The 25,637-nt window shown below is 35.3% G+C and overlaps 1 protein-coding gene across 1 annotated transcript in view; it reads right to left on the bottom strand.

Moving 5' to 3' along the window:
• CCDC91 (coiled-coil domain containing 91) overlaps nt 1-25,637 on the bottom strand; it is a 112,185-nt gene that overhangs the window by 35,259 nt on the left and 51,289 nt on the right. The window contains exons 8-11 of the mRNA XM_058805474.1: nt 16,953-17,060; nt 4,667-4,759; nt 4,441-4,509; nt 2,646-2,822 (exon numbers count right to left, since the gene is read on the bottom strand). Of these exons, the coding sequence (XP_058661457.1) occupies nt 2,646-2,822; nt 4,441-4,509; nt 4,667-4,759; nt 16,953-17,060 (447 nt within the window). The remainder of the gene's footprint in view (nt 1-2,645; nt 2,823-4,440; nt 4,510-4,666; nt 4,760-16,952; nt 17,061-25,637) is intronic.

Genomic DNA, 25,637 nt, shown 5'->3' with positions numbered 1-25,637 from the left:
TCACCTATTTGCAGAAGACCAAACTGACCCTTTGTGATCTTCCAATTTCACAGATTTACTGCATCAGTGAAGGAAAACTCCTTCCCTTTAATACTATGGTGAATTTCTTTTTTAGTTCAAATCAATAAAGCAAATCTCTTTAAAATGATTTACAGCAAAATAAAATTTTATTCTAATATTTTTTAATATTTCATTGTCTAAAATGTTAGACTCTGTGTTTGCATTTTGGCCTTTACAGAGCTGACTTAATATATTGCCTAAACAATGACTACAAGAGAGTTCAAGACTGCAGTTACAGCTTTTGTAAGACAAATCTTACAGAAAACAAAACATAAATAAAAAACAACTCTCTGTGGAAGGCTCTATATAGAAAAAATTACTGCCCAAACACTTAGTGCCTTCTAGGCCCAAGTGTTTCTCATTGTTAAACCAAAGCTGTATCTGACACCACATATAAGTTATCATTTGGCACATCAGCTCTGCAGGACTTCTTTTGCTGACAGAAAATTTCTGTACTTTGTGTACGCTTATAATTGCAACGGCCTAAAGGACATATGCAAGTTCTTGGCATAGGAAGAAGGGAAAATTTCTCCAAGAAACCAATTTCTCCATGAAAGTCCATCCTCCCCAGGGAATTTGTACTCATTAATAAGAGAATAAAGAGTGTAACTTCATATATGCCATAGATATATGTGATAGAGCTTTGGAAATCTCAAGAAAAATCTGCATTTTTCCTTAATTAAAAATGGATCAGATGTTTGAAAAATGAACCAGACATGAAGGTGAAATAATCATGTTATAACCAGATAAGAGAGATTATTCCTGTTACAATAAAAGTTGTTAGAGCTGTTTGGTATTAAAAGAAGTGGAATTAACTAATGACACTACTAAAGGAGTACATAAAGTGCAAGATATTTACAACATAATTAATCTCAAGGGCCTCCAACACCTCAGTGCTGTCACCATCTCAACAAGTACATCACTAGGTACTTCCACACTAGGAACTACTTGATCTAAAAGAAGTTTGAGTGGAAAAACCTGTCCTTGGAGAGGCCTGAATTGCTTCCTCAGGGAAACACAGACATGGCAGTGGATTTAGGACTGTATCAAAGAATATATCCATCCATATTAAACTACTTCTAATGCCGTCCTGTCTTGTGACAACTTCAAAGGCAAGATCAACCATGAGAGAGTCTGCAGCACCCAGCAGAGTGAAGGCAAACCTGCCTCAAGTCACTGGCCCAGCCCAGCCCACATCTCTCCCATTCCCAGGACACTGAGTGTCCCCAAATCCATGAACACAGAACCCTGGCTGAACTCCAGCACCCAGCCACAGGAATCTTCCACCCAAAATCCTCAGCATCCATCAAAACCCTTCCCAAACTTGGTTACCATCGTCCTCCTCCTCCCAATCTCTTCATGTTCCACAAGCTACCATTAATTACATGTCTTTTAATACCAAGCATTGCTGTCAGTAAAGGAACACTTTGCGATTCTCCCTTCCAGGGACAGACTCTCTACACCACTGGCACCAGTTCTGCTTCTGGATAGTCTGAATGATTTGTATCTAACTAAAGCCCAAGCAATTATTCTCAGCTTGAATTCAGCTTTGAACCCAGCTGTAAATCCTTCTGTTCTGAAGAAGAGTTTGACTGCCTGAAGGCTTGCTGAAAGTCTCGAAAAGTGACATTTCACCATTTGATACTTTACATTTGAAAGAAGTAAAGAAGATATAAAAAAATAAAATCATTCTATTTACATCAGGAATTCAGGCAATACAGAGTATGACAATGGCATAGCATCAAACCCTTTTTTTGTAGCTGATTAGGTATATGAGGTTATTACTTCTGTTTAACACTGGAAAGGGAAATGGTGGCTGTTTCCAAAGAGTACTTTTATTTTACTTCAAATTCTTACTTTTTTTTTCTTATGCAGCACATGAAAAAATGCAGCAATATCAAATTACAACACACCAATGAAATATATACTCCTTAAATTTCTGAAGACTATAACATTCAAATATGCCACCAAAATATTAGTGAATTCTCAGGCTGTCCCTCCAAATAGTTCCAGCATCACAAAATGCAAGTTTTAGAAGAGTAATTTACTTGTGATTTTAACATATTTGCAATTTGTAGAAATGCTAAAAGCACTGTTGGGAATGTCTCTCTCAGTTTGTGTTAAGTGACATACATTTATTGTTACAGAAGCACCTCTCCAATAATTAGAAACATTTCTGGTTCATTACTGGTTTATGTTTCCAGTTTTTCTAACTTTATTTTGTACCTGTTCTATAAGGAAGAAATGTAACATTAGTCTCCCACAGGTATGGAAGTCATCTAAACTGTTTACAGCATAAATGCCACTCTCTGATCTGCTCATCCTGGGCTCCTTTTGAAGTCAGATGACAAAACCAGGCATGATTTACATAATTTCAATATATGTACCTTTAAAGGTCACAGGAACTTTGTTTTGAATGTGCCAGCCTCTCTCCATACTCACAGATGAAGACAAACTGCTTGCTGTGCATTGCAAATATCAACCCAGTGACAGATGTCACAGGAAAATCTACCACAACAACAGAGGACATACAAAAGTTAAACCAAAACACAAAGCAGGTGCATGGAAGGGTAAAACATACTAACCTGATTCTGCTTTCTTTGCTCTTGCATGGCTTCTGAAACAGCCTGGGCAATCTTCTCTCTGTGACTATCACGTTCTGCTTCCCACAGTTTTCTTTCCTCTGCATGAATCTTCTCCATATTTCTCCTCTCCTCCTCCACTGCTTTCAGGACAGCTTCCTGCACTACTTCTTTTTCAGCCTTTGAAACAGACCAGGCACAATTAGATGGGCAACACACCCAAACTGAATGACTCATATTTATCACCTTCACAAGATATGGGATGTGAACATTTTCACTTCTGAACTACGAGGTTCAATTTATCTTAGAGTGCTACCAAGCAGGTATTACCTCTGGGCAATGACTTGTGTAGTTACAGAAAGCAAGAGGAAGTTACAGGAAGGCCCTTAAATTCCACCTACTGGAAACACAGACATTCATAACTAGTTTGCTTAATAAAAAAATCAAAAAACCAAAAACAAAACCCAGCAAAACCCATGCATGAGTAGGCACATCATGGGCTTCCCTTGATATTCCCATGTAAGAGATATTCCTGCTCTTATCTACAAATATCTGAAGTGCAAAAACTGTCTGAGTCTTTTTTGTAGAAAATAAGCCAATAGACATTTGATAAAACAAGTGTCTTCCCTCCCAAAGCTCCTTAGCCATGCTACAAGAAGTACTGTTTTATTTGCTCCCCAATCATTGTATTTAACCATTATCTGAAATAACTGGGAACTTGAAGCCAACAGCTCCACACATGAGTAGCCACACTAATATATTTACCAGCAACACAACCACTGCATAATATCTACAAATAAAAAATGGCAAACTGAAGTTCAAAACAAGCAAAAATGGGCTAACAAAACTTAATCACAATTCCCTCAGCTTAAAAATACTGTATTCATCAGATACCTACCCTTCCAACTAAAGCTGTTTATTTCAATTCACTGGGACTTGATTTTGTACTTAGATATTAAAAATACAACAATTAAATTAGGAAGTTTTATTATACACACATTTTCCTGTAGATATCAACCACATAAGGAATGTTTGTGGTACTACTGAATGCTATTCAGTGAGGTGCTGAGCCACTGTTCATATATTACACAAGAAAGACACAGAAAATTACAATATAGCCTGATTACAGGTAATACACACCACTAGCTTCCCCAGATCATTACATGCAACTGAACTTTTGTACTGGATTCTACACCAGTATTAGAATTTAATTCCAGCTTAAAATTTACAAAATTATTCTCCTAACACCTATGCACTTAATAATGAAATAGACAGGAGAAATCATATTTAAAAACTGAAGAGTCACTTTTAGCCAAACATCAGCTTATATAAAATAATTCAAAACCTGTTAAACTGTCTCTGTCTGTCTATGATTTTAATAATAGTTCTCTCCTCATTGAAGACGACCATATTAAATTAAAGTTAAATAGAACATGATTGTTTTATTAAGTTCATCAGTTGACCCTGAGACCTAGCTCTTCAAATCAAGATGCACTGATGTCAAAGGACCACAAAAACAAATATTTAAGCAACAAGAGCAACTGAACTGCAGTTCTGTGACTTCTTGTTATAAAAAATTCAGAGGCTATTGTCCCAGAGAAGGCAGTTACATCTCTGCATCAAGGCATGGGATATAGCAAACATGTTCATCTTCAGTAGAAACAGCTTCTCCTAAGTACAGATGAGAACACCGTGCTTGATAAATATAGTTATGAAACAAAACTGAGTGTCTGGGCTTGGCATTTCTAATGACACACATGGAATCCACATAGCATGCCCACAAATTGATGAGAGATACCTTTGCAGCAGCTGCCAGAGCCTCCTTGCCTCTCTGTCTTTCTTCATCCAAACACTTGTCCAGCATTTCCTGTAAATGTTATGAAAAATTAAACTGCAATAGACAATAAAAGGGTGGCTAAAAATAATTTCAAATAGTCAAAGTGCTTCCTGTCAATATCTGTGACAGGATAATTCCCAATGAACTCCACGATGCTGGTCTCTTTTTTGATAAACGAAAACAGTACCTTGTGCTTTTGTGACTGCTGCATCATAGCTTCTTCTATCTTTTCTGATAACACCTCCTTTTCCGCTTCCAAAATGTCAAGAAGTCGCTGATGCTATAGGGAGAAAACATTCATATTTTACTAACCATGGCCAGTGAGTAAAACAGACAAAAATAATTCATCCAAGACACTCAGACGTGTCAGTTACTCACAAAATTACTTCAAATGTAGATTCAGTTAAATTACATTCACAGCACTCCTTTAAGTGATTTCATGTAATGGAAAAATTCCAATAGCAAGAAATATTTGGTTTCCTGAATAATTAATATTTCTTTTCACTCTAAAAAGTACTGTGAAAGAAGTTGAAAAATGAATCACTATGTAAAAGCAACACTTACACAATTGATAAAGATTGTCTAAGCAGCACCACACTTTATTTCATTTAAACAGTTGCAGAATTTAAATTAGTCTTGCACTACCTCAGTTGTATGTACAGAGAGTAGAAGGCAGATGTATTTCTTTCAACCATTTGTGATACCATGGCCCTGGAGAGCCAGGAAATGTGAACAAATGACAATTCTGCTTTATTTTTTTGTCAATTTCTTGTCATCCTGAACATTTTTTTCAGGGAGAAAATGAACTCTGAAGTGACCACGTATTCTATATGTAGATATAGAACTGTTGATAATCACGACAATTTTTTTTCTCTGTATCAAGTAAAGAATTTGCAGGATGTGGGTTTTGTCTCTAAGAGCTAAGCTGTTTCCCAAAACCAAAAATTACTGCTGGAAGTTATTGATGCTACGTATGTCATGATATAATTGCTAGCAAGTCATTACATTTTTTCACAAGTTATTTAAGAGATGATCTATTATAACCTGAAAGTACAGCCTCAATGCAATAACATTTTACAAGATCACCAAGAGGAAGGTTACAGCAGAGTTTTTTATTAGTATAAGTGTATAGAGCAAACATAAATTTTTTACACATACAGTTAAGCAGGAAAATCCCCCCTTTCTTTCTAAGAAACAGTAATTTGTGTTTCTTAGTAATTTCTTAAAAAATGTTTCACAAATTTTATTATGTTTTAATTTCAAGTGTCTCTAATGGCAGCTAGAAATACATTACCAAACTGCAATACTATGTTCTGAAAAATATTTTTTCATTTGAAGAATAGAAAACTTTAAGACGGCTTTATTAAGTAAAATGCCTATCTGCCCTTCCAGGATAAACACGTAAAGAGGCATTTCCTTGTGAATTTACTTAAAATAGCTCTGAATGTGGTAGACATATTCTAACGGAAAACACCTGTGGAAGGAGTAGCAAAATTCACATCATGTTTATACTTAATGATGTGTAACTCACTTTTCTTCTGTTTTCAGACATCAGCTTTAACTATCAGGACACTTACAGAAATTACATTTTCCCAGCAACGCAAAGATGAAACAATAAATGGATTTTATTATTAAATGCTCTCTATGACTCCTCACTTGACTAACTGCACAGGTCACAAATATGTTATTTCACAATGACACAACATAAAACAAAAACATGCAAATATTTTTGCAGACATATGCCACAAATTCAAGCTCACTAATCATGCCAAGCAAAATACTGAATCTTTATTTTGCGTGTTGAGAATCAGCACAGGAGATTCTACAGAGAGTTCCTTAGAGGAAACCAACTCTATCTTGAAAACACCTGCAATAAAATTTGCAATAAAAGTTGGTTTTTTTCAGTGAGATGAGGCTTTCTAGTTTACACCTGGCAAGCAGTGAATTCCAGCTTGACTCTGACCATCTGATTTCCTAGCTTTCTATGAATCCATCAGATTTCTGGGTTACCTGTATCCACATTTCAAGTTTCCACATCAGGCCAGCTACCAGATGTATTTCACACCATTCTCAACGGGACCAAAATTTTCCAATTCTAAACTCCAGAAGAGTTTTAAAATTTTATTTTCCATGTATGTATGAAAAGGCATTCAAGCCCATCCTGGTAATCTAGGAATGCAGATACTTGCATTAATACAATATAGAACATGTACACATGGAGAAAATCAATGTCAGTCCCCCTGATGATGAAACAGTTTGATGACCAAAATGCTTCACATAATCTAAATCTTCATGCAGAGTTAACTTCTCATTAACCTGTCAGGAACCTGCAATCCAGCAATTTTCTGCAGGATAAATACAAATATCACAGATATCACAACCAAAACTCTAACTACAAAAAAAAGTTGCCTCAAGAATTAAGTCGAGAATTCCAAAAACCAGAAGGCTGCTCTGACTAAAGTGTGATTCCTTTGATTAAGCTAGGCTCTCCTATTTCCTTGGGAGACTAGAAAATCTATATGGTATTGCATTTGGAGTTTTATGGAATTCACAGAAATTCAACAAGAACTTCATGAAGAATTGCATCTGTTTATGAAAACATGTTAGTTCATATTTTTCAAGATACCAGAGGCAAGTATTTGAAAGGGCATTTAGAATGTTTTCTGCATGCCTTTACAAATCAAAACCCTAAATACAAACCCTATTAGCTTTCGAAATAGAAGCCAATAACTTCTGTCATAATTCAATATAACTTATTTTACATAAAATGGTATCACTACTTCTCATGGAAATACAGAATTTATCATTTAAATACTGTAAGTCTCTTGCGAATACCTAGGTATGTCCTTTCCTGTTGTAATATAAATGCTTATTCATGTGGAATAATCCTCCCATAGATGACTACCTTCATATCTGAACTTCCAGAAGATCATTTATCATCACAAATGTTGCAACAGCTGTCCAGACAACCCAGTAAAGCAAATTGTCTTGTATTAGTCCCAGAGAAATGCCTTGGAGAACTGTTTATTTGGCTTGAGGATCTGTATTTGGTCACTCATGTTTTTCAGAGAGAAACATACCTTAAGCTATTGCATTACATAAATTATATGGAAAAAAAAGTAAATGGAAATGGAAAAAACAGAATAAAATATTATGTGAACTGCTTCTCCCTCAAACAGATCTTAAGTCCAGCAAACCCATATGACATAATTACTATGGGTACCACATGAAAGCTTCCATTCTGTATGTAATTAATATGCAATTTAATAACTAATAAAGAATGTCTTGGTTTTCTCCACAGTACTTTGCCCCACAGCAGTGTTAGTCCTCATACAGAGGCATGGAATTTCCTGGAAAGATGTGCTTATTAAAATTATGTGGAATTACTGGTGGTATTATTAATCCATCTTTTAGATAAGAATGTATCCAAATGCATCTGAATCCCTTATTTCAGAAGCACAGATCTTTCAAAGGCATATTCAGGGGTCTTGGTTATGCATATCACTTGAGCAGGAAATATTGGAAGTTATGGATAGTAAAGGCTTCTGTCAACAAAAAAGTTTTAGTTCTTTCTGTATAATGACTGTTCAGACAGCCTTTGGCAAAAACATAAAGAAAAAAAAAGTAATTCAAAGAAAGTTATTAACAATTGATTCAACAGAATTCCAAGCTGTTAGTTTCAATGGATCAGCATCACAAGCTATTCTAAGCCTTTTGGAACTATTCTTTAGTTGGGGCAGCTAGGTTTTTATTTCAGATTTTAAAACCATCCACACACCCTTTTAAGTAGAAATTGTTAGAAGCATTTGGTACACTGAATTTCTAGACATGCAGAATGACTTTGGAGTCTGGTACCAAATACTCACAGTGAACTTTACATACAATCAGTGCTTCCTCAGTTGGTCTTTCAGACAAATTTATTAAAGAGGGTTGAAGGTTAAAAACAAACAGAAGGTAAGAGTTTTACTTCAGCACTTCCATGTTTGAGAGCTTTCAAGTGCCCTTGTATTTTTAGTTAACAGGGGATTACAAGGAGTTTTAGGTTCATTTATTTGCTTGTAGTTTCTTGTTCTGCTATGGTAAAGGCATCTGAACAGTAGACCACTGCAGAATTAAAGATCTCTTGAGTTAAATGGCTACAGCTAAGCAGCTTTATGACACAAACCCTCCCTTTCTACACCATGAATTAAAGCCAGACAAAGGGTGGGAGTTGAATCAATCTCATTCAGCATTTGCAGTTTCCACAGGTAAGAATTATCAACACGTTCCTCTCCTTCAGACAGTATTAAAGGAATAGTGGAAGAGATTTGAGACTTCACTCTGAGCTATTTATACCCTGAACTCCAATTCCCAAGCAATGGGGAGGCCACTTTCTCCTGGTAATTGTACCTGTCAAGAGCACACTGCCCATGCTTCAAACAGTAAGCCTAATAAAAGCTTTCAAGGCAGAGTGATCTGTCTCCTGTAAGGAGGATAATGAGTTCATCAGACCCAATAGTCCTGTGAAAAGTAACCAAGTGTCTCCCAGGTTTCCTGTGGAAGTTAGGATGGTGATTTGCAAAGGAAGCCTTAAATTTGGAAAAAAGCAATTAACCCCTGCAAAGGTCCATGAAGTTTTTAAACAGAAGTCTAGGTGATGCTTTTTTTATTAATCAACGACCTAAGAAGCAGAAAAAAGGTAAAAACCAATCTAAATATGCTGGAACTTTGAATCTAATTATCCAACTGTTAATAAAGAAATATATCTTACCAAGTTTCTTGAATGAAGAGCAAAGATGGACACTTATAAAAAGTGATGACTACGGAACTGGAAATATAGTGCATGAATCAGTGAGGGAAAAAAATAAATGTCACTGAAAGCTGCCCTTTGAAGCACCAGGGAAGTTTTCACCCAGTTTTCAAACTTTCCTAGGCTGCACATTCACACTGTGTGTGTTATCTGTAGGCACAGCAGAGAGTTGAACACCACGTAGAGATACCCAGAGAGATCTAAAAAACCTTTAGCTTAGGCACAACAAATACTGCAGCTCTTCAATCCATCACTTTACCTTTTTTCCATTGCCCAGCACTCTCACTTCTTCCCAACAAAGCTATAATTTACCTTCTTTCATTCCTTAGACAGGGAGTTTAGGGTTAAGAGTGCAAAATTCTGAGTTGTAAAAATTCTAAGGAGCAAATTGTCTCATGACATGATGGCCCAGTAAAACATAGGAAAGAGATTTCCAAAACAAATAGAAGAAAACCCCTAAACTTTTCTGAGACGTGGTATTCCACAGTGGAGAGAAATACTAGTATTTCTACCCTACCCTCTGGAAAGTAGCATGAGAGGGTCAAGAAGAGTCTTGTGAAAATCAGCTTAAAACAAAAGGCATTCAAAAATAGGTTATAATGTTTTCCTCCCTGCAAGAACATTCTCTAGGCAATGGTTCCAAATGAAAATCGTTTGATGTAGATTCAAATATAAATACAGAGGTCCTGTGGTTTTTCTTGATTCCTGTAAAAAAGAAATCAAAAAAAATCTTTCTTTTTTTTCCTGGAATGTGAGTCAGAGAAGACATTGTAAACAGATTTAATCACAATAGCAACTAGTCTGTCTATTTTGTTATTTTTATATATTAAATTTATTTCTGAAGAATTGTGAAATTTTTCTTTCAGGTAAGCATAATTTGAAGGATTACACAGAAGATATTACACTAACTTATGGGGTGAATGAAATAATGCATGAGATGAGCTCCTTTACAGCTTAAATGATGCATTAAAGCTATCAATAACTAATTCTAACTTAGTGCAGTTATAAATCCTTGTATATTCCTATTAATCCTAAACTCCAAATATAAAATAAAAAAAAATAATTGGGTGTCTTGCATGAACTGGAATGCTTTTTTAAAAAATAGCTTCTTTCTGAGTCCTGTACTGTTTCCTTTAAAATTAAATGTGTTCAGGATTTAATCCATAAATAAAAATGGGGGTTTTTTGCTATAGTAATGGAATCTGCAGAACCATTCTGCAGATTGATTCCTTCTCAATATTGACTAAATCATCATGCAAAGATCACCAAATTTGGCAGGGATTAATTAATTTTGTCAACTGCTATTCATAGCTTATGTAAAAGTAGTCAGTTAGACAATAATCCACAAATAAAACAGCAAAGAACATCACAGAACAATCAAATATCCTAAAAATAAACAGGGAAAGGAGTCCTTGCATTAATTGGTGTATCACTACAAGAAGTTATTGGTGTTTCCCTCTTCCACAGATCTTTCATCTGAGGAGACAATTGTCATACACTAAAGAAATGATACTTGGAAACTTACTTTAATGTCATCATCACCAAAACCAGTATAAGACATTAATATGTCTAATTCACCCTCAGTGAAAGACCAGTTTTCCTTTTAACAAGTATCCACTGAATTTTTTAATCTAATGAAACTGCATTGTAGTTAACTGTTTAATAGAGAAAAACAAAATAATGTCATCTGCAACACTGCAGGGGCTTTTTTGTACCTTCATAATATATGGACATTGAACCATCCTGCTCCTTCAAGACTTGGGAAAATTATTTTCAAGAATATTTAGTAAATGTTTCAGCACTTCATTCTCCAAGATGGAAAATAAAACACTGGATGAGGCTTTTCAAGAATTCAACACTTCAAATCTGTTCACCTATTTTAAAAGAAACCTTAACTCACTAAATTCTACTTTTATTTCTGTCTCCCATGAAGGGATCTAACAGTAGGAAGAAATAACACAGGTCATGGGAAACATTATTATCTATGTGAGAGGAAGGTGATGTAACAAAAACACATCATGACTTTGTAATGTGATCAAAATATTCCCATTTCTAAACCCTATTCAAAATATTATCCTGAGGAAAAAGGCAACCTTATTAAAATACTAGTAATGGTTTTCTGCTCCTTTAAACAAGGCTGTCTACATTTAACAGCATTTTCTTTTATACTGCACCTTTTCTTCAGCTCTGCCTAAGTCAAATGACAAGGACTGGTAATTTTAAATGGTTTCTTACACTGTCCTCACTATCTGTGGCATCTCAAGTGTTTGGCAGTGCAAGGTGGAAAATCTGTCTGCAGAATTCCAACATCTGGTACATATTTCCACTTCCTCAAATTATAACTTATTACTGCCTGCATGGTTGAGCTGTATCTTTGTGCCAGTTTGAGGTCCAAGCGTCTCCTAAAGCAGCAGAGCTTTTCCAAGAGACAGCTCAGGAAACAGCAAAACATCCTTACGTGAGAAAAGCTGAAACAATGTAAATATAAAGAAAAAGTGTAATAGCAGTAATAAAATAGCTAAGATAGGTTTGTACTCAGGGTTCCACTCAGCAGCATACAGTGAGGGCACAAACTGCACCATTTGAGCCACTGAGAGGATGAAATTAGGTTTAAAACATTTTGCTGCATAAGTACTTCATAATTTTTATAAATAACGTAGGAAGATATATAAAGACATCCAATAATGAAAATACTTTGCTTGGAAAGCATGCATTGTAATAGAGATCATTAAAAACCCAACACACTTCAAGCTCCTGGGGATGCAGAGATAAGCAACTTCATAAAAATGTGACAATAATAAAAAAGTATCAATGACTTCTTCTATTTTTTGATCTAATTCATTTCCCATATGAGTTCTCCACAAATCGCTCCATTTATCAGGAAGAAATAAAGGAAATGAACTCCTAAAACATGACCAATGTAAACAGCGAAATATTCAATAATGAAAGACAGCAAAAAAGAACAAACCCAATTTTTTTTTTCAACTACAGCTGACATAAAAACAAGTGAGGAGAAAAATCCATTCTGTATTGCTTAGCTGTTCAGAATATCAACAAGAGTCGAGGGTGCAAATTCCTAACAAGTAGTGAATGTTTGAAGATAACAAGTTATATAAGCAAAAGAGAGAGAGAAAAAAATCACTCCAAAGAGCTACTTTCAAGTGCCACTTGATAAATTCAAAGAAGCAAATGTAATTTCCAAATCAGATTTTTGGTGGGGACACTAAATGGATGAATTAACAGTGCAAAGGGACTGCAAAATCAACCTCCAACTGGCATGTGAGAGTGGGTATATTGAAATTGGGTTAGTAAATTCTGGTAAGGGTTTATATTTTAAAAAAAGCTACCAAACAGTTCTGCCTGTTGCCATATTTTTAAATGGAAGTACAGAATCTCAGAATGGGTCAAGCTGGAAGGGAGCACAGTGGGTCATCTGGTCCCACATCCCTGCTCAAGCAGGATAAATCCTGAAAAAATTTTAGAATTAGGAAAAAAACAAGCAAGGGAACAAACAAAATGCCATCCCAGCACAGGAAAAGCTGATTCTTGCTCTTTTCATTTTGATTCCCTCTATATACAAGGAAATCAAGGAGGCGTCTGGAATTCAGGAATACATTTCTCAAATTTGCCATAGCATTTTAATCAATCCTTGTTTTTTGCCCCTTTAAGTTCTGAGAAAGTGTAACTTCACTCTTGGCAAAAGAGCAGCAGACCTGAAAACACACAGCTAGATGAATTATGTGAAGGTGAATTACATGAAAATGTAACAGGAAGGACTGATTGGAAGTACTTGGTTTTGAAGGGAATGAATAAACAAATATTTCTACAGCAGCAAATGACAAGATTTCTGGGAATTGAGAGGAAATGCTCAAAGAAGGGGACATGGTAAATAATCTAAATAATTTCCAGACCTATCATAGTTGGAATTATTGAACTAGAAAGGTTATGCCCACCGCAGTGTTGGTATTTTCAGTCTGTAAGTCTTTAGCATTACTACTCTCACTGCAAAAATTTGGCCAATGTCTCCTAAAAATGCAAATATTCACAAGACTCTCAGAATCTAGTTTGCATATGGCCCCTCCAAGATCAGGCATTAAAAAAAAATTTCACAATTACTACCATCAGATGGGAAAAACACAGAGCCTCTTTCCAGAGAAGAAAAACATAATCAAAGTTCACAAAATAAGCATTATTAGAGGAACATGAGGCCCATTTTGAGTAGTTATAAAAGCAATTATTTGGAATCAAAGAAAATTATATCACCTGTGAAATTAGTTTCCAATGGAAGCAAACATTTTCCCTGGCATACAAACAATTGCTGTAAAAGAACTGTCATTCTACATTCTAGGAGTTGTTGGGAGACATAGTGGTACTTTTCACAAAAGGTTGTGCAAAACACATCAAAATGAATCATCCAAATACAGAGAAGATAAGATACCTATCACATTCCAGCAGTTTGTGGCTACTGTCACACCAGTTTCCTGCTTGTCCACAGGCTGCTTTTGAAAGCATCATAAACTTTAAAAGATGAGCTCCAGCCAATGGAATTTTTATTCTGACTTTTCAGCAATTGTTTTCATATTGAAGGTAAACCAATACTTCTCTGAGTGAGTCTCAAAGAGACAAAACATTTCATGCAAGAGATTTTGAACTACTATTTACCATACAAATGACAGCCAATATCATGATAAAGGATTGGAAAAAGCATTAAAGACATGGGAGTAACTCTATTTGTCTTAAATGCTGTTGCATTTACCAATGTGAGATATGGTTCAGACACATAAAATCATCGTGAAAAATAACTGCTGTAGGTATTTAAGATTTTATTTTGATACACAGATCACTGACTGTTTTCAGAAGAATAAAAAAAATACCTTGCTATAGACACATTTTAACACCATCTGCTTTGATTGAATAGTATGACAAATTTCTGAGTATTAAAAACCTATACAGAAATTTGTTGATTATGTTTTTCACCATATATTTTCACGCAACACATGACTAAAACCACAAGATCACAGCTGATGTTCATTTTCAGAAGGCATCAAAGGTTTGAGTATCAGAAAAAGATGGGGATGGAATTTGTGATTTTTCCAACATGTAAAGAACTGACATAGTATTTTCTGATATTTTCAAACTCTAGAAAAGTAAAACTGACAAGCATAGCATAGATCATCACCCAGGATGCTTCCTACAGAGAGCCAGTTTGCTGACAAGCCTGACACATAATGATCAAATATCAGCTGCAGGTATTTTCCCAGCTGGAAACTGGGATAGGACAATGCAATGAGGTCGTTCACTTCTTTCCCCATCCTGGAAAACACAACCTTGCACACTGAAGATTATCAGCAGGACAGCACCTCTCTGGAGAGGATTTTAACCTGCACCTCCACCTGATATAATTAAGCCTCAAAATCAGAAACTTCAATAAACTTTAACAGAAGGTTAAAGACAAACAGAGAAAAACAGCGTTTCCTCCATCTCAAAGAGATTTTTGTGAGGAAGGAGCATGGGAATTTAGGGGGGAAACAAGAGTAAGCAGAAGGCATGACAAAGGAGTTATCATGAGATAATCTGTGCGGAACTAGAAATAAATAAAAAGCAGAAAATTTAAAAGGAATGGCAAATGAACACAAAAAACTATGTGGTTTGACAGTTTTACACAAGCTTAAAACTTTAAAGGCAAAATGCTGCTTGTAAGGGCACAAATATTAGAAGGGAACAGAAAAAGAAAGCGATTTTTGTGTTGAGTGTATACTTGCACTGTGCGATTACTGCTGCACCAAAAAAATTCTTTACAGTGATACAAACACTCACAGATCACCATGTAAAGGTGGTTATGCAATCCCATAACATAAAACAGTAATGAAATCTGTGTACAAATATCAGCAGTAATTTCATCAAACTCAACTGTTAGCACATAGAATCATTTGAAGAAAAGGAAGTGTGAAAATAAACATGAAAACATACATTTAAGAATAGATGTGTTCAAAAATAATAAAAAAACATACCACCCATTTCTCAGACCTTTCAACAAAGTTTTATGAGTGAATAAAATCTGCCAGTATAAATCATATTTAATTAAACCTGATAGCTCAACCACAAGCACCCACACTTGTCTATTTGATTAGGCTTCAAAATCCCAGTGTTACATTACAAAGAGAAGTGCAAAACCTCGATTGTATTGAATGAGAAATGACTTGGAAATTAGTGAACAAAATTTACACTTTTTCTGGGATCCAAAGGGGTGTTAAATGCAGACATGATGTGAACTGGGCACTGTGTTTTGTCATAACCACTCCCAATCCTATGACCAAGAACAGTTTTTTACATTGTTGGGTTCTCCCCAGGTAAATCTGAACCTCTACAGCATGTTTCCACACTTCTGTCCCATTTTTGGGGTTTTGATGCAAATCTCACTGATCACAGGTGCAAGTCATTGGTCAGTCTGTAAGAACAATCTCAAAAAATCTTCCTGTGAAATTTCTGCATTTCATGAGGTTCATTCCTTTTTAACATTCAGAAAGTGGTATCAAGTAAGCAAACAATGTGTTCATTTCAAAAACACAAAACATTTTTTTTAATTAAGTTTACTTGTTCTTAGAGCTTTAAAGCAAGAATTAAATAACTGCAATTCTGTGCAATAAACTCACTCATGATACAATCAATTTCTTCACATTATGACATCTTTCCTTTATACTGTTTACACAGATGCTTATGTATTTAATACACATTTGCACTAGGTGTTAATTGATATGGTTAGCAGAGTCAAATGGTCATAAAACACTTCTGGAAATAGTGGAGTCCTTCAAAGGGACTTTTGATGTATTTAGGAGTAAGATACTGCAAGAAAATTTTTAAAAAGTAATCTTTGGTATTTTTTGCAGACTTGTTGCTAACAGTACTCAAAAGGTAACTTAGTTGCAATATAAATGACTCCAGGGGGCTACTAACAAATTAACTTCTTGGTTTTTAGACTTTCATGCTCATGATCATTATTATTTTGATTCTAGAGCTGCACTTCAGTCAAACCAAGATCTTATTGATAACAAACCAGGTTGACACTGTTCAGAGACTCATCTCTAATTGCTCTGATCTCAAATACTTGCTGTGCAGTGTGCTTTTACTCCAGTCATGCTAAATGAGCCAATTTAGGCCATTAATGCATATATGTATATACTTCTGGATATTATATAACTCATGGCTTTTTTATTTTTAGGTAGGATTTCTTTGAAATAAAAATAAGTCTGGACAACATGTGTTTTCATCTGCCATCTAAGAACCATCTCAAAATTTGGACCAAAAATTTGTACAAATCCCACACAATCAAATCCTTCATTTATCTACATAAATGAAAAATAATTGAATGGTTTTTCCAAGCCCACATAAAATGGCATCTGTTAAAAAGTATTAAGTTGCTCTGAGACTTTTTCTCAGTGCTACACACTCTCCTTGAATCTGTTCCAAGCAGGCTCCAGTGTTATAGAACATTTTTGATCCCAACAGATGAAGAGTCTCTATTTATATAGCATTTTTAAATACTCGTGTATAGTGGCATGCTGAGGAAACAAGGTGAGAGATGGATCATTTTTTGGGGGATCATATGTGTTAATATTTTTTTCAAACAGGAAAGAATTGACACTAAAAGAAAATCATGGAAATTCTTGCATGTGCACATCCATACCTGAACATCAAGGAGCTCCTGACATTTGTGAGAATGCTTTTCAATGGCTAATATATACTGCTTTTCAATAGCTGCTTCTTGCTGCTGAACTGTAGATTGTAGCAGTGCCTGCAAAAAAAGGGCACAAAATACTCAGTAAAGATATAACTGGGATGTTTATTGGTAACTGAAGATCCACAAAGACTTATCTACAACCAGAATGTGGAAGGCTGTTACAAATTTGTAACGTGCAATGATTAAAATACCTTTCTGTGTAACACTACCTTGTTTTCAGTCATTACTAACATTTTTTGTATCTCAGATTTCTTACACAGTCTGCCTAAAAGACAGCAGCACACAGAAGATAGAAAGAGGGAGAGTATTTCTGTTAAATATACTCAGTTTAGTGGGACCACACAAGAAGAGGAGCATATGAAAGCTGCTGAAGAGAAGAAAAAAAAAAAAAAAAGAAAAAAAAGAAAAAGCCAGACATATTTCTCTGGCTGACAAAACTCCACATCCTCTCGGCACTGTGTAAGATCCCATGGGCCAAGCATGATCTTCACAACCACAAGTCAAGTAAAAGCAGATGGAAATTCTGAGCAACATAAAACATGAAAGAATGCCCCCCCAGGATGCTCACACTTGAATGTGAGGCAGTGGAAGCCGAAGTGTGGAAAGTCAAAGCACCAGGGCAGTAACAGGCAGCTGATGGGAGCAGGAGCTGTGAGTGTGCGAGCGCCTCAACTCACACGCGCGCAACTCAGCCCTGCAAAACCTCCAGAATGCAGAAATGGAAACAAAAAACTTGAACATACGTGAAGAAACCAATTTATCATTTGGAGAATTACACTCAGGTTTCCCTAAACAATGATGGCAGCTAAACATTTACCTGGCTCGCGTGATTCAAGCCTATTTCCCTGGTAGTATAAAGTCTTCTGGCCACTTTCCAAATATTCACAGGGCTATTTATACACAGTGTACCAAACTATTCTTGACTAGTAATCAATATACTGAAATAGTCAAAATGACTGGGTAAGTTAAAACAGACATGACTTTTACAGAAAACAGACCTTTGGCCCAAATGCAGACAAAGAAAAAAAATCCCCATCTTTCAAACAGTCTTTATTTTAGAGATACATTTACTTCATGGAACATAACACACACATCAAATAAAATTTTGAATACTTTAAAAAAAAACCCCAAGAATGTATAAAAAAGATAAAATCTTCTGACAATTTTTCAATTACCTTTCCAAATTTTTCACTAACTATTGCTCTTATGCCAAAATCGCTGTTCTTCAGTAATGCTGTACCATGGTAGCAGTTCTCAGCACAAGCTCAGTGATTAAAAAGGTTAAAATTTGTGCTTAATCAAAGTATAAGAATACATTTACTGGTGTTTGCAAGGTATTTAGCAAACTGTAAGTTTACTTTCAAAAAAGCCAATTTATTTCTTACTAAATTAAATTCTTTCATTCATAAAAATTTGAGCACTCAGAAAAACTGAACTCTCAAAGAAGTGTAACCTCTGGACATGAATCTTTGAACTCTGCCTGAATTAGAATAGCCACATATCACTGGCAAAAAATTAATCCTGGACCTTGGGGTTTGGGTTCTTTCTTTTGCCTAAATTATTGTAGCAAGGAATTTTTCATGTAACCAGTGCAAAAGAAAACAAAATAATTCTGTTCTTAGGGAACACAGTCACAGAATGGTCATCAGGCTGCCATGGCATTTCTCAGACAGATCTTGCTCATGCCAAGGGTTGAGTCACCTTATGCACTTTGCTGTGCAGCCTTCACTGGCAACTGCTAAAATCCTATTAAATGGTATAAAGAACTTTCAGTTTTCAATGAAATAAATATTATTCATTGGATGGCATGTAGAGCCTGTTAATTTTTTAAAAATTAACCTATTATTACTATTTTTCTTTGGAAAATACATAAAATTCCACATTTGGAAACAAAAGTCTTCCTTTTCTGTCATACTCATTATTAACACAGTTTAAATAGTACCACAGGGTTGATGCTGTATCTGACTGTTCCACTAGTTGGCCAAGTGAGGAGAAAGAGAGAAAAATCTCTCTATGTAGCACAGTACTACAGGTTTCACAATGGGAAATACAGCATAGCTGCGCGATACCCATCCAAATCTCTGGCAAATTTCAAGATAATCAACTACTAATCAATTTATTTTTTTTTAATCATTTACCAATTAGCTCATTTGCTAAACTGAAACACACATTTGGCTGCTTGATGATCAGTATCTCTAATCTTGTAGTTACAACAACAATGACATCAAAAGTCTTTTGATTAATTGCTATCCTGGGCAAACACTCTTATCACTGCTGAAATACCACTTTCTTCCTTAATTATTTAAGGAGGATTTATTAATTATACTGCCGGGCTGACATTCCATAGATCTACAGCCAATGACCTAATACCAAGCTGGCATTCTTGAAACACTCTCCTTTCAATGGAATAATTTCAAGTGAGGTTACAGCACAATGAAGCCTATGGCACCTGTTGTATGAATTCAAGGGTAGCATTTTAATATGAGTGCTCTTGTTAATTAATTTTTCCTTCTATGTATTGTGCAATGAACTTCCCAGACACGGATGGGGAAGGATCATCACAGAATCAAAGGATCATAGGATTTTAAGGGTTGGAAGGGACTTTAAAGATCAGAGCTCCCTGCTACAGGCAGGGACAGCTTCCACCAGACCAGGTGGCCCAGAGCCCCATCCAACCTTGGCTTCTTCCCCACTTTCTGATCCCTCTACTAACCCAAAAACACTGTCAGAGAATTGACACTGCTTTTCCTTCAATAACCAAAACATCATGGTGGCTTCTTACAGAACAAATAGAGTGACACCCCTTAAATTCTCTATAGAGCCTTCATTTCAGTTAGATATGTGATGCATTATAAAAATCAAAGAAAAAAATATTATTTCCTCAAACCATTATAAAAATCTTCACACATCTAAATGACTGAACAAAGCATTCTTAAACTAAGTAAATTAGTCTGAATCCCTGTTTGAGCTCAGATAAAGAACTAACCTTAGCCATAAGTTTCATACATTGAAATAATTTTAGAAGACCTTGAGCTGAAAGTAAACTCAAATATCATCATAAGATCCATGATCACTGGTCAGAGTATTTAGTCCTGGAACTGACAGAACACTACCTGTGCATGGTAATCCTGGAGAACAGCATTCCTGCACACACACCTGGGACTGAAAAACTGCACTGTGCCCAATATGAGAAGAAAAGCTTAAAACCACAAATGATCACAACACTTCATCCTGTATTTCTACAGTGTGTTATGCACTGAGCACCAGATTATCTCTAAAATTTCTCCTCATACTTAAAAAGGCAAAAGTGCAGCAACTACAGTTTTGCTAAAAGTGGACACTCCAGCCTATTTTTAATACAAACCTACTTGCACAGCCCTAGTGCATAATGTGTTCATTCCACTGGCAGTAGAAACCACAGCTACTTGCCCAGACAGAATTTATTGTAAGGCCAGAAGCTAGAATTTATGAGAAACCCTCTTGAATTAAATAGCCAAAATAGGACCATTATCCCAATTCTTCCCGAATTCCCCAAGAGTAACAAATTACCAAACCCCTTTCTTTCAACTCTTTTTACTACAGGAAAAAGCTAGTCAGAATAAAGGCAACAGGAAAAACAAAGCAGAGGTTATTATCCTCTCCTATCTCTTTTGAAAAAAAAAAAAAAAAAATTAAAAGCAATTCTAACACATGCAAAACACAGGCTTCCCACATACAGATACATAGCATTGTGTGTAAATGTTAAACTCATATGTAACATCAGTATGAAATACAAATAATGGTGTACAAATTGCTGGGTTATGTTTTAGAATATTCCTTAAAAGCCACAGATAACCCAAAAGAATATCCTGCTCAAGCATCATTGGCTTAACTAGCTAAATGGAAGTCAGTACATAAAACCACTTCTTTACTTCAAAATTGCTGAGTCAGGATGACCAAAACAAGTCATCTTTAAAAATAGAAGTTACTAATGAGAAGTTACCACACTGCTTCAAACATGCAAATTGCATTAAATACAGCAATAGTGCTTTGGAAATTTTTATGCTTTATAGCATCAGACAATGATTAATCTAATTCAGCATCCTGTCTCCACCATTTAATAAATTGCTGCTACTTAATTTAAGGGTGAAATGCAATTAACCAATAGGACACAATGCAAATTCTTTCCTAACCCATGGAAAAGATGCATTAACTCAATAAAATGCAGTATTTGGCTAGTTGGGTTTTAATTCAGCTATTAGCTAAAACAGAGATTATACAAATAAAACTATTTAGAAGAAGTATTTTTTGCAGTGATATAAAAAATTTAATTTTTTATTTGTTGAATATTTGTGGATATTTGTTGAGTATCCACAACCATATTCAACTGCTTGTGGTTGAATTCATACCAGTAAGGATCAACAACTTATAGTTTGAATACTATGCTGGATTTATCTAGATAGCTCAGTTTTAATGGTATATGAGGGCAAAGGATTTATTTTCCACAAAACAATGTTCCCACAGACTCCTACCACACACAAACTGCAAACTCACTCTTAATCTTCTATTAACCTTCCAATTTTTATAATATTTAACACTCTATTTATTATTCTATAGTTAGAAGCACTTACAAAATTCATCCTTACTAGAAGGGGAGGGAGAGACTCCTTGCAATTTTTATAATTGCTTTCAAAAGGTAAAGGCCATTTAATCAATGATAAAATATTTTTAATAGCCAGATCTCTGAAAGTATGAGACTTGATTGCACCTTGCTTTAATTGGAAGTCTCTAGAGAGACTTCCACAGTAGCATCACTGTTGTAAAGAAGTACTCTTATACTGTAAAATCCCAAGGAATCTCTCCTTTTCCAGCCACCAGAGAAAAATGAGAAAATACTCTCCATGAGAAAAAACAATGTTGTTTTATATTCTAGGCTCACTTGAATTCTAGTGTGACTTGCACATGAACAAGCATAGAAGTTGGAAGTGAAATACAAGCCCTTGCAACAATTTTGGATTTTTCCTTTTATTCATGTGTCAGGCTTTTCTGAGCCAGGATGTCAACTTGGAAACTTAATAAGCTAAGCTGATGTTTAAAAGAGCTGAGAACTGGACACATTTCAGAGCTTTCCCTCACTAGGGATAAACTATGTCTAAAAAAAGATATCCTGATTCTAGATTAACTTCTTTTGTAATGAAATCCATTAAAATTTCCTTTGTTTATTAGAGGATAACCTTTCAGTTCAGAGGTGTATTATTGGCACAAATATTTTTGAAAGAAAATCTGATGACCCCCACATATTCAATGCTTTGAAAATCTGTCTGTTCTTACATTCTGAAAATCTGAAAAAATCTCATCACCTTAAACTGAAAACTGGTGGACAAAACTCTTACTGCAGCAAGGGCTGGGAAGAACTTTGCACCTTTAAGTTCATTTCTATAAAGGGAACGCACATCTGATTCATGCAGATTTTCTTTTAGAACACTATTAATTGCATTAAATAATCTAAGGAAATAAAACCCATCAAAATAAATACACCTGCCTGTAACCTTATATTCTTTAAAGCTTACATTAGAAGATACTTTATAGGATGAGAAATAAAACAGATTAAAACTATTAACTCATCTATTTACAGAACTGTGACAATCTCAGAACAAAAGCTTGACTAAACAAGCACAGGAGAAATTCTTATGTTGCTTGTGGTAAATATCTTCAGATGTGATGTGATCCCACAAGCAAAACTTCCAAGATCTACATTTACTTTTCTTTACCGTGGTTAATTACCAGGGATAAAAGTTTAAAACAACATTGACATGAAAGACAGAAATTAAACAAAATTAGGTAAACATGAGAAGGGGAAACTTGGCCTACACAGAGCACTGAGTTAATTTTTAATTTGCTTTCCTGTGGTTTTTAATACAAATTTTGTGACTGTGTTGTGGATGGTTTATTTGTTGTAAGGAAGATTAGAATGTGAGATGCTAAACAATGGCCAAAGCTTTTGAGAGTTTGTGCTACAAAGCATCTAATGGTCTCTATTAATGGATTTCCAAACACATTCAACAACTGAACATTCCAAAGATAACTGAATTTAATTCTAAGGGTTTTGGTATATCCAGGTTGTTGAAAACAGGTCATTAAATTTTTGGCTTCTTGTGTAAGCTGTATTTTCAGCACTGCTGCCATATTAAGGACCAGTCAGGAGTAGGAATTGAGGGGGTTTGTCCTCAAACCTGAGTACCTGGTCTGCCCAGGGATACCACACTAGTGAAAGATCCATGTGGAGAAATACTGTCCTTTCCACAACAAATAAATCCCCAAAACACAGGAAAGGGACTAGAAGGAATTGTAAGCCATTTGGAAGTACAGGAAGATACATCAAACACAACAGAGGTCTGCAGCAGCACATCTGGAAGGAGTGGACTTAGCTCTGAATGAAAGAAAACTGTTTTTCTGGTTACCAAAATGGCAACTCTCTTTTCCTTTGTAAACCAAGAGGAAGGCACATTCACAAATCTACCAACAATAGCACTTACCTGTGCCAGGAACACAGAAAAGACAAGCCAGTCAACTTTCTGCCACTGTTGTTCCACTCAAGGTTTCAATACCTGAGGATTTGGGGTTTGAGGCATTCTGGGGATTATTTCCTGGGGCTAAGGATGAACTGCTCATATTTTTCACAAGCTATCCTCAAACAACCCAACAATGTTGGGCCTTTTAAGTTGCGCTGTGGCTCTGCTTGGAGCAGCACCACAGAATTATAATTGACTGGTTTCAGAGAGGATTAGTCAGAATTCCAACACTCCTGACTGCAACGCAACCTAATTAGGGCCTGAGCAATCCCCTGATTGGAATAACCCTCATCAGTTCCCTTTATTAAATCCCCAGGAATGCAAAATAAGCTTGTTTTCATCACAAACAAGATCTTCCTTCCCACATCTTTTTAAATGACCCATAGACTTGTTTTGGTGAATTTCCACACTCAAGGTAACATGGGGATTAATTAGATAGCACTTACAAAAACCTACTGAAAATGGAAATTACTTCTGCATATAAACAATACGTATTACAGTAACACAGTCTAAATTCTAAAGGAGACATATTTCAGCACAAAATTAAGTCTGGCTAATCATGAGTAAATTAAAAGAGTTAATGAATCTCACGATTCTGTCTTTCACTAAAATGATTAGTCAGATTTCATTTACATTCCTAAAAAATGCTGCATTAGGAACCATTATTTGGTTATCTAATTGTCACCATATCTGAAAAATAGAATTAACTCCTAAGGATCTGAGCAATTAAAAAGCCCCAAGAATGTAAGATACTACTTTTATAATTACAAAACCACATTTGACTTGCTTACTTAAGAAAAAATAGATCTTAGCCCTGTTTCATATTGAAATATGAACAATGAATTAACATTTTAAAAGAATCCATGAGATAATTTTCTCAAACAAAACTACAGAACAGATTTTATCTCCACTGATGATACAGTGTTACTTTTTTATTTAAAGTACATAGCAAAGTATTACAAGAAAGGTATTAAACAACCAACCAAAAAATGCTTGGGTTTTTTTAAAAACCCTGATGAATAAGTCACCTCATGTTTGCAGACAGGGCTGATTGCAGTAATTTACTCAGAGCTTGGCATATCTGATATTATTTCTCATCAGAGTGCTCAACTAACCACATGATGCAGCAGGAAGATTTGTATGAGGCATATTCATGTCATGGTTCCATGGTATTAAAGAGTGATTTTATGTAACTTGAATATAAACATTCTATGAGAAATAATACACTAAATATAAACATAGTTTAGAAACACAGGGTTCAATTAATTCCCTACTATTTTGTGCCAAATCACTGAAACTGATAAACATAAATCTTATTTTCCAGAGGGCATGTCTGATCTACCCAGCTGCTGCTGACTGGTAAAACAGCTCTCAAAAATTATTATGGCTCATAAATGTATCCCTTTACCCAACTACACAGGAAGAAATTATTCCTTTAAAATGCAAATATAACCCATGTAGAGCTCTCCTTTAGTTGACACAAATCCATTAAAATGGTAAAAAATTACACCTCAAAAACATTCAAAACTTTCATTCAACACCATAAAATTGTTAGATTTCACATATATTTTCACATATAATTTTACCTATATTTTCAGAACTAAAAAGAAGGAAATGTAAGGGCAGCAATTACCAAAAGCTCACAAGAGTTTTCAAATATAAGTCCACACAGAATAGACAGACATTTTACACGTATCTAGAACACAACAGAAACTAAAATTGCTGCCATTGAAGATGTTCAGTGGCACATCCAAAGGTGCACACGCCAAATAAAATTCCCTTTTGAGAGCTTCTAAGGTAAAGGGGTCCTCAAAGAATTAAGGGAGGAGGAGCAAAATTCTCCCACTGGAGAAGTGGGACACCATCAGTGGCCATGTTTAAGTTTTCTCAGGAATGGAAACTTTTGAACCATTTTTCTGGATAGGTTCAGAATGAAATTACTATAAGTCATATTGATGGAGACAAATATATTTCCACAGACAGCCAACTTCAATATTAGTTAGAACACTAACAGTTAATTAGTTAGAACACTACTAACAGTTACTAGCAAGATTATTAAAAGGCTTTATTACCACAAAAT

Source organism: Ammospiza caudacuta, chromosome 5 (assembly GCF_027887145.1).
Source record: "Ammospiza caudacuta isolate bAmmCau1 chromosome 5, bAmmCau1.pri, whole genome shotgun sequence".
NCBI classification, from domain to species: domain Eukaryota; kingdom Metazoa; phylum Chordata; class Aves; order Passeriformes; family Passerellidae; genus Ammospiza; species Ammospiza caudacuta.
This window is presented reverse-complemented; position numbering and strand designations above follow the sequence as displayed.